This window comes from Megalopta genalis, chromosome 13, assembly GCF_051020955.1.
Source record: "Megalopta genalis isolate 19385.01 chromosome 13, iyMegGena1_principal, whole genome shotgun sequence".
Lineage (NCBI taxonomy): Eukaryota > Metazoa > Arthropoda > Insecta > Hymenoptera > Halictidae > Megalopta > Megalopta genalis.
In genome coordinates, this window is record NC_135025.1 from 1,173,946 (window position 1) to 1,185,347 (window position 11,402).

Below are 11,402 nucleotides of genomic sequence, written 5' to 3' on the forward strand. Positions count from 1 at the left end.
TTAGATAATACTTTATTTACTAGAAGTTTATATTAACCCTTTCGTTATGAGCGCTGACTATAATTGGCATCCACGCGACGATCTGTGTATACGAGCGCCCACTATAGTTGGCAAAAAGTTTTCGCTGTACCTGTAGAATGTTTATTGACCCGTATTACATGAATTCTATTCAAAGTATATTTTGAACGCACGTACTATAATTTGGAGATCGAAACAAGTTTCTTCTGTTATTTTTATTCGACGGTGGAGTATTTGTACGGTACAAAAGTATTATAATAAAAGATCTTTCTTGAATCGTTACAAGAAATAGGAAAAGATAACTTACTTAAGAAAATATAGTGAGGATCACATATGACCCGGTACTCGCCTTTCGTATCTCTGCAAAATGGTCGGCCGTTCGAGAGGGTTAAATAATTTCAAGATATTATTAGATTAATTGGAATAATAATTATTAATTGAAATAAAAGATTAGTTCGATGATATAGAAATCTACTTTCCAAATTGATTACGCAAATAAATATCATTACATACTAAAATCTTTAATGCATTACTTATGTCATATTTTGAAATAAATATTAGATTTTAATCGATTGAAAATGTTTATCCAAAGCATCTTTCTACAATTCGAAATAATGTAGAAGTTTAATTAGGACAATGAAATTGTACTTATGTTGTTACATTATAACGTCATTTTACTTAATTGAGAGAAGCGCAAATTTCATTTACATTAACGAGAATACTTATTTAAATTAACGTTCATTACGAAATTACATATTAAGGAAATGAAAGTGCATTCGTGACATGCATTATGATTGAAGCTGTATTAATTTAATTATATTTCGAATATGTTTAAATTTCAAAATAGAGATTGCTGGAAATGAAGACAAAGGTGAAGATACGGTTTGCAATTTTAATTAACATCGAGTTTAGTCTTCAACGTGTTCCAAATGGAACTGTACAGAATATACAAACTCAAGTAAGCGAACAAGGCTGTCCTCGGTTGTGTGATTATAAATGGTACAGAAAATAAACTGTATTTTTTGCAAAATTATATTATTTTACGAGTCCTTAAAGTATATATTGCATCAAGTATCGGTAACGAAATATTATTATCATGTTCGGTTCTCATGACCGAACTGGTCGTATAAGACATTTACACAATTCAAATAATAAGAGTCATTTGATTATTTTAAATTTCCCAAGCAGTCAAAACGACTGCTTTTGGGCGATATAGGTATAATACTTATATATACCGGAAATGAAGGAGAGAGGAAGTTAACTACAATGATTAATAAACGCATTTATATGTTGTACAAAAAGTCACAAAATTCTAAGAAATTGTATCATTATATACATAATTTTTGTTCTAATTGAAATTAAAAAGCAGTAAAAAAAATGACTTACTTGGGCAATCTAGTGTTAAGTGCGATAACAGCCCGAATATATTTCTTTCAACTTATCGTACAAATTCACGCAATAGTCGGTTAAATAAACAGTGAAATAAAACCACCGTCGTGAAACCAGGAAAAAGTTTCCTTAAACGAGCGAAAATCGTGCTCGGGTCAAAATCCGCAGTCTACGACGTCAACTCCGCCCCTAATTCCGCGCTCGCTGCCGTCACAATCTATTTCGCTAAAAATTCCCGTCGCCCGCATCGAATGGGCTGATCGATTGGTCGCGTCACGGCGCTTCCTCGAAATAACGACGGCTACACTTTTCTCGCACCGAATAGATCCGCGAACGGAACGGTAATTCGCTTAAAATCGCGACGCTATTTCGCGCCGGCGACCGAAACGATAAAGGTAGGCGGGCCGCGGATGGGAGAAAAACTTTACAGAACGGCTCGATATCGCGCGTATCACGGGAAGCTTTCGAATGGTTCTGTCATTCGCGCCGCTGTCATAAATATTTACGATTACATTTCCACGGTAACGCTACCGCGGATTCCGCCGGGAAAGAGAACGACGCGGCTTAACGTTTCCTTCGCCAGATTTCGGGCCAGAGGATTGCCGGCGCGGCCGAATAAAATCTAAAACTCGAACGGCCGTTGCACGTGTGCATTTCTGCGGATCACTGCACACGTGTGTTGTACGCGCATGTGCATGCACGGGAGGGCAAGCAGGCGCATGTGTGCACTCATAGCGGTCCTGTTATGTCCAGGTTCTGACGCCGTCCTCCGGTCTCCTGGATTTCGCCATAAGCATGCGCCCGGATTATCATCGCGCCATCATCGACACGGTGCGATACTATGGCTGGAAGAAAATCATCTACCTCTACGACTCCCACGACGGTAAGTCCCCAACCTTCCTCATGCATTTCTCATTTTACAGCGTAATCTGGTAGGCCGCGGCTCTGGCCCTCCGGCCTTGGCTTTTGCCCTTCTTTCTCTCCGCAGTCACCGGTGGAAGCGATACTTCTATTTTTATTACCTCTGCTAAGGATCTGGTCTGTTGGTCCCCGGTGACTAACTCTTTCGTCCGGCACCGAGAAAAATCGGTAGACCCTGTATATATACGGGAAGCCCGTATCCGCTGAAACTGTAATCGCGGAATGGCCGCGGTAAGCTCCAGATAGGGACGATCGTTGTATACGTGGCTGACGTTGTTTCGGGGATTTTTTTTTTAAGTGGACCATCTGCCGAATAAAATAAATACCGGGTTCTCTGCGCGAATCGAGAGTAGAACTCTATGAGAATATTCTGGCACGGTTAAAGTACCTATTTTGGAACGGTTTCCAGGCGGAATAAAGAAGAAACTGACGAAGCGTTCTCGTTGAATATTTATATTACTGTTCGATAGAACGATATTTCTGGATAACGTAATGAACTTTGAAATATTTATTTAACGCAAATCAAAAGTAACACGAGTAAAATGTGGGGATATAGATAAGGAAGTTTGAGCGCATATCTATTATGGAGCGTGACGCGTCTCGATTGAGACCCCTTCCTGAAGCAGTGACAGAAACAATATAATGAAAAATAAATGAAACGTATGAAAATGGCTGTGAAAATTCTACCTATAATATTTCGCGAAATTACTTCAGGATATTTTAATTTTATAGAGAAATTCGCTGTCTATGTTATTAATACGACGAGTCGGTCACATATGGGTGACACTGATTTTTGACTTCTTTTCAAGATTCATTTTACGTTCGTACAATTAAAACATCTTAGTAGAATTAATTTGTACGAATCGACATAACCTTGACAGTAAAAATGAATCTTGAAAAGAAGTCAGACAGACGCGAAACTCGATCTGGTTCGTGAGAGTATTATCGAAGTTTCGTTGCCGTTGCTGCGTCGCGTGACCAATGAAGCATAATTGTCGCCGTGGCGAAGGAGTTTTGTGATCTCCAATTAAGTGAAACAGGTTCCGTTACAGTTGTGCATCGGAAATTCCAAACTTGTTTCGGGAAACTGCTGACAAACCAGGCAATTTATTTATCATTGGCAAATGAAATTTTAACCAACTCGCCTACGAATCTTTTCGTGTTTTTAGAAACCAATTAAACTTCGAATGCGCTTACATAATGCGTTTCCATTAGCGGTCGTTCATGTTTCACGTTAGGCAGTTATGATTTTAATCGATTTAAATATCAACTTTATAATATTATCAGAAACTAGGATGTTCTAGGTTTGTTTTGTATATTGTAATCGTATTGTTTTCATTCTCATTGTCATACATTTTTATTGTTATTTTATTATCGTTACTACTATTATCGTTATTATGCTGAATTTTTGTAGAAAATTTAAAAAGACATTTGGTACGCTGAAGATAAAGAAATAAATAAATAATAAAATAATAAAATACTATAAGGGTTAACCCTTTGCACTCGAAGCTATTTCAACCGAAAATATAAAATAATTTTTCTAACTTACAGTATTTCTATTTTATATGAGAAAATGCATTTTATGCATATATGAAAATTGACTATTGGGGCTCGCGTAACAGTTACACTCTTAACAATTGTTCAAAAGTAAATTTTGTTAATATCAAAATTATCCTAAAAGGTGGTATAACAAATATTGGCGGTGCCTCAGAGTCAAATGGTTAATATGATTTTCAAAATGTGTTTGGAATCTGAAAACGAAACGTAACGTCGAATCGCAAACGACATAGGGAACGCAGAGGGTTAAGTCTTTTATTCCAAACCGGTGCTTCTGTTGTTTCGCCGCTAATAGAGGCAGACCGTATCGTGGCACGATGCACAGGATAGGGATCGAGAGCGAAGATCGAGTCGCAAGGGTAGCTGAAGGTACGAGATTGCGTCTGCAGTTCGAAGACGCGGGCCACGCAGGTCCCTAAAGTATATTTGCATTTGCATTCAGTAATTAAACTCTGTCCATTCGCCGGACGACCGTTCTTATAGGAGTTTGTTCGTCGACGACCAGCAGCAATTGTTCTGAATCCTAAATAGCATGGTTGTATTGCGAACGCGTGACCGAGTTATAGCGAAAGGAAAACCGGCAAAGCACCGAGGTGGCTGCATGGCATCCGGTGATTAATCGTCCCGCGAGCTTCATTAAGTAATTAAATTCTCGCCGCCCCTTGTGGGGCTAATGTTTCGATTGGTCCGTTTCATTAGATGATGCACGCTGATCCTTTCAGCGAAACTGAAACAGACGCTTTACGAAGAATTAACTATAATAACGTCGAACACTGATATTCGAGAAATCGTCTCGATAAATTAAACCTCAAATACTGAGATCAGAAAGTCAGAAAATAGTCTCACAGAGTCTTCTTAAATTTTTCTAGTGTCTTCAAGGTTCTGCAGTTTTTGCTATATATTTTTTATATAAATGCGTTTTTATTTCCAGAGACGGCTTCTTCGAAAACTATCGTACTCCGCTTACCAGATTCTATATTTCAACAGCTTTTGTTATAATTAAAAATCCAAACAGCTGGCAAACAGCGTCATAATTCATTTCCATATTTTCTTCGGAACAAAGCATTCAGTTTCCAATTCAACGAGAACATTTTTACAAAAATATTATACGCAAAATACATTTAATTGATGAAAGTCTATTAAACAAGTTGATTAATTCAGGGTACAGCATCTTCTTCTAAATTACTTCGAAGAAAACGCAATAAAATATGGAAGAATCAATCACGAGGTCATTTCATTCCCTGACACAAGCTTGAAAAATTTCTCGAATCCACGTAGCTTCCATCGGATATAAAATAAAATAATAAATAAAATAAAGCTGTCAGATGCAGCAATCGTTGAAAAAAATGCAGTCGTAGTTTGGGAAAGCCAGTGGTATGCGAGTCTCAAATAATGGATTACGCAAATGGCGAAAGTAAAAGGAAAAACTTTGCCTTGAATGAAGGCGACTAGTTCGACCTCCGTCACCAAATTATTTCTCCGAATGTTACCTGTTTAGTTAGCGTAAGATTCAATTTTATGCGAGACCAAGCTATTCCAGGAAAATTGCGGTTGGTATGACCAAGGTAAATTATCCTAGTAATTCAAAAAAATATATCTGTTTTACTACAATCATCGTTGATAACAATTTTTAATGTTCATTAAATTTAGATATCGCACCAATAAAATAAATTAATTGAAAAAAATGTTAATACAAGAATATAAATTATCTATTTAATTATTATTTCATTGATAAAATTATGAAAAATTATATTAAATTCAAACGTTACATTTGGATATTTGTTTTCCACGTACAGAAAAGACGATAGGATAATTTATAGATCCGAACGATATTAATAATTAATAACTGCTTAACACTCTGTCCTAAATTAGTCCTTTACCAAACGATTATGGTTGCGAGTATACGATTAACAATTAAAGATTCTTGATCATTATCATTTGACTATAAGGCCACAGGTATCAAGGACACTTGATTTCCTTGATCAACGAGAACAGCAATCACTTTCCCCCAACATTTTTTCTTTGTCTATGGAAACCAGTAATATTCTCTGTGATCCATAGACTCTTGTCGACGTGTAAACTTTATGTGAAAGTATTATGTTACAACGATATGTGTCGTGTCTATGTACCGAGATTCAATGTCATCCGCATTTTTATTTGTTGAATTTGAATAAGCCTGAAAAATCCGATTTTTATGGACTAATAGACCGTGTCGGAATAAAATTAAAAATAACCCGACAACCTTCATAAACATGCAAATTAGTATCCTTCTTACGCTTATGCTGTATATATTATAAATGGGATATAGTATGTATCTTTCCGTTGATCTATTTCCATTTCACTGAATATTGAATCATTACCCACAATCGAAGGTGAAAATGAGCGTATATTTCATAGAAATCGTGCCAATGTTACGATTAATCAATGCTGACCTCTCCCATTCATAAATCACCTAATGCTTGCATCATTAGCTATGTAAAAAAAAATGTAACGATCTCTCAAAATGTTGTAAATATCTCGAATCTCGTCTCAGTAATGCTAAATGTGTTCATAAGTATTTTTCATTATTATTAAGAATTTAGATCAATCGTGACAGTCTGAGTTCTTGCAATAACTTACTATTAACTTTTTCTATGCAGAATGACAAGAAAATGAAGCATATCTAATTGTATTCGTACTTTTGTAACTATTCTTTATGTAATAAATCTTCCTACATCGCAAACATATTTATAAAAATCTATTGCGCAGCAATATTGCATGATTATAAGTTTACCATAATTATCTATGGTTTTTAAATAATTTAGAAAAGTATTGACTGTAAATTTCGAATGTGCACTCATGATAAAAATGAATAATTAAAATCGAAAGCAACAGAAAGATTTAAAAAGTTTAGAAATATGTGTACTATATTATTTTCAATTCATTAAAATTATAAAAGAAATTTCTATTTGCCTCCTGTTTGTTCTCTACCGTATTTTGTAAGATTCACAGTTCACTGATAACAATAAACCATCTTCTCCGGGCTTGCTCAAAGATTTTGAATCGAGTTTGTATTGGAAGAATTGAAAACTCTAATAATTTTTTTTCTGTGGGATTTCTGCTTGTATTTTTGACAATTTACCATGTTCGATACGTTCTAAAAATGGAACAACAATTCATGCCAATAATTCTGTGTAATCTTCCCAGCCTATTTTTACCAGAAATGTAACAAAAGCGTATGTACTCAAAACCGTGCGTAACATTCCTACGATGTCCCGATAAATTTCTACGTTACTTTTTGATTGAAGTATGGTCATTGTGAATTTTGTAACCACCCAGACCATCCAAATTAATTTTCCATTTCAGAATATGAAGCAATTCCATTTATTGTGTCCACACAAAATCGTAGCGGAATATGTGTGCTCTGGTTTGAGTGCTGGTTTTTTTGCAGTATTTTCATCGAGTTTGTTTCATCCAGCAAAACTGTGTGGTAGAATTTTAATGAAGTCGATGTATACACTTTGCGCGCGGTTACTGACATGTTCTATGCGGTTTTAAGGTTATATTTTTCGTTTCACCTACCGCAATCTTCATCAACAATAGCCTTTGCTTTCTCGATTGTTTCTAATTATTGTCGTTACAATTACATTTTTCTATTTCCTTCAATCGAATTCGTACACTGTAGGAGTATAATACAACCGATTAGTTTACTTTGTAATTACGGTCATGTTTGTATTATAGATCATACGAGACTTAGAAGCATCAAAGTGCAGTTCTCTAGGTTATATGATTTATATATAGTAGAGACATTTTGATATCTGCAATTAACTGATTCTAATTTGTGTAATATAATAAAGACTTCCTTATCCGAACATTTATCTTTACAATGTTTATAAGTTATTTTATAAATTACAATTAAAACCGTATAGAACATGTCAGTATTTATCTTTATTTTTATTTAGTCAATTTATACGAACCGACTGAATTTTACTAGAACGTTTAGGATGCAAAATAGTTCATCCGTTATGATAAATGATTAACTCTCCTTATTTCAATTTCATTGAACCAAATTACTCTGATTTTGTGACGATCTTTCGGCTTGATTTTCGACAATTGAGCCGTTTATTTTGGAAGTGGCATAAGTCACTTTACCGTAATGTGAAAAGTGGTGATTTTTTAATGTTTATACGAAATTATTTGTACCGAGAAAAATATCAGTATCCTGAGATAACAAATACAAGTAAATCTTCTCGAAAGTTAGCATCCATATTTTGAAACGTGTTAAAACGCAAACCCTTAAATATATCGACTTAAAAACAAAGTAACTTATGCCACTTTCAAAATAAACGGCTCAATTAACGCGTGTTACCGATTTTTCATTGTCGATAAATGCGTGAACATCCGCTGCCGCTCGATGAATTGGTAATAGATGACAGCATTTCAGTTCGGTCGCACGTGCCTGTTGAACTGCATTCCAAACCGGTTTGTTTTGCAGCCAGTCCTAAATACGATTTTTCTTATTTGTGAGACGCAGGTGATCCGCTGGTACTTCCCCGTCTGAGACTGAAAAGTCAGTATTGCCTGCTACGTTCTCAAGGTTAAGGTTACCTCCGAAGGTCCACCACAGCTGCTGGTAGAAAGCGAGATTCTGTTCGTGAATTCGAACTTGTTCGGTATCATTCCCACGTGTGTGGCTCTGCCAGATCTGGTAGAGACGACGAGACGGTAATGGTGCGAGTTACGAAACGTGTATTCGCGGCATTCGCATCGGCTGAGGTTGATTGTTCAAGGCCGTACAGTTATTGACCTTTGCGTCCTCAACGAATCGCGTCTCTGATCGAGATTTTAGACAAAATTCTAGTTTCACGAGGAATTATGCAGCACGGTTCAATCGTCGACCCTTTTTGTTACCGTGAATTGGGTATGTATAGTGTATAAATTGTATAAAAAGAGAGAAAAAATGTTTTTCGGTTGTTAAAATTATAATTATTTGACCTGAAATATTCTGGCCAAATTTGTTTCATTTGTTCGTGAGAATAAAAGTACACGGGAATAACGTAATTCCATTATTTGCTATAATTTCACAAGCATGTGCAGGATAGAATGTTTACAAATAGGTTTATAAATGTTGATGAATATTATTTTACTTCAGCACTGTGGCTGCTACTTGGACGTATTTGATAAGATTTGAAAATTAATTGATACGCTAATCTCTATTGTATCTCCCTAATTTGATTGGGATCTGCAAAACCTAAGAATATGAAAAAATTACTGTATGTATAAACTATTTCAATATCACTTTTTTGTAATCACGTGTAAACAGCTCGTGCACCGTTCGAAATTGAAATTAGCTTAATACGAAAAATTCGATTGTATAACAGTGCAATGTTTAAAATTCGACGATCAAGATTTGTTTATTGCATGCAGATGACATTAAATATTCAGCCATATTGGAAACGTAAAAATCGAAGTTTGCAGTACGACGAGAAACCAATTTTGCTCGATTTTCAATTAAATAAAACAATCACGGAGGAAGTACTACTAAATTAAATAACAATCGATATTGCAAAAATTAAATTCCCCTCATATTGGAACTGTGCTTGGTATTTGATCGTTGAATATCAAAATGTTCGATAATTAGACAGAAATCATGATTGAATTTTCAGTCGTACTCTTTTTAAATGTAAATTATTTAATTGTTATTTAGAGTCACAACTACGCTGCGAATTTTTTTGCAAAATAAAGATTGTCTGCTTTAATTACATTACAAAGCAGTTGCGTAGATATTTATAACGTCTCTGAATAAAATTTTAAAGAGTTGAAAATAGTGCAGCAGTATTTTTAAATTCTCGAATTCTTCCAACTCATAAATTTTCATTATACGTCGCTAATGGCATTGCATGGAGTACACGGCATTCAATAAAATATTCTTGCTATTAAGAGTATTAGTGAAACAATTTCGTAATCAGAGCGGAACGCTGAATTGTTATTGCACACTTCCGCGTGCATCATAATTGTCGAAGGCAATAGTTCGAACACGTGACTATATATGTCGTAATGCACGCGATGCGGAGAGAAAGTAATAAATGCTTATGAACAAATGGAAGATAGTTTCTTTTTTCTTGAAATTTTCGATATTACGAATTTATCCCGTTATCGTTAGTAGACTTCGCATATTTATGCTTTCAAAATATATTCGAATATGTAAATAAATTACCTGGGACACATAAATATAATGTTTAGTTATAATTAATATTACAATCAACCACAAACAGCTTATCTACACTAAACACGTATAAACAACTTCAAATATAAAAGAACATTAATTCTCAACAATTTCCCACGATCCGTTTAAAAACTTCGTTCGATTTCGAAGGAATTGTTTTTACAGTACGTTCGACTAGAATTCAAAAATATCGTTTAATATCGTTTAATAATTCGTTTTCTTGATGCTCGGTGTCGTTGCTAAATTTTTCCAAGTCAGATTTAATGGACATCCTCGTTTACTTGGTAGACGGTGCGTGCCAGGTAAATATAATAAATTCCCGACTAATTCCGGGATCATGCCTAGCAAGGAATTCCTGGAGATTTTCGTGCGTGCGACCGGTTCCCCCGAGCTCTCCGCATTATTCATAATTAAAATCTCCGCGAAAAAAAGAGCATCAGAGCCGATCTGACCGCATCGTTCGTCTCCGTGCATAGAAAATAATTTTTCTCTCGTGGTTCTCGGAAAATCCTGGGCAAAACGTCATTCGCAAGAGGTTAACATTTCCTTGAGCATTTCCCTCTTTTCTTGTCGACTTTCCTCGGGATCTGAAAAGAAAGTGCGTTCTCGATGTGACAGAAATAGAAAAACTCGCCTGTTAATACAAGCAGATCTCGCTGGTTGCTAGGATCAAAAGACGGGACTATAAATATATGCAGAGAAAAAGTACCTACGTTGCAATCAGAATAATAATGTACATTTTTTAACGCATTCGATCGCCACCTCTCGGTCTCGTACGACTGACACAATTCTTCAATAGCACGTGATATCAATTCTACGATTGCATAAACTTAATTCCATTAGGATTTGTGGAATCTGAATGTGCTTGAGGATTTAATCACCGTGATTGTGATAGAACATAATTCTCTAACGTCGGTCTCGTTAACGAAATTTCTTTGCTACGAGCATTTCATCATTGTTGGCATTTGTATTCGTTACATGCATCTGTAAACTTTATTTACAGGAAGCTTATTAATAGGCTTTCCGATGCGAGAAGCTCGATCATTTTCTTTCAAATGACAATTTCAATAGTGCTTGTTAAATTATATTAATCTGAATGTTTCGATGGATTGTGGATAAGGATTATTGTAATCACTGAACGATTTCTGGAAAATTTCTTTACTATTGATTCTCGAATTTGGGAGAATCATTAGAAAGCTGCTGTTATTAGATAAAGCGTTAAAATATCAATTTTCTCCGAGAGTTAAATTATCGTGGAGAAGATTTCTCTAGTAAAAGTGAACAGACCAGTCGTATTAACCTAAACGAAACA

General features: G+C 35.4%; 1 protein-coding gene across 2 annotated transcripts in view; it reads left to right on the forward strand.

Moving 5' to 3' along the window:
* Positions 1–11,402, forward strand: part of GluRIB (Glutamate receptor IB) — a 321,268-nt gene that overhangs the window by 219,889 nt on the left and 89,977 nt on the right. For both annotated transcript variants that reach the window (XM_033484183.2, XM_033484182.2), the window contains exon 4: positions 2,161–2,290. In XM_033484183.2, coding sequence (XP_033340074.1) covers positions 2,161–2,290 — 130 coding nt within the window. The remainder of the gene's footprint in view (positions 1–2,160; positions 2,291–11,402) is intronic.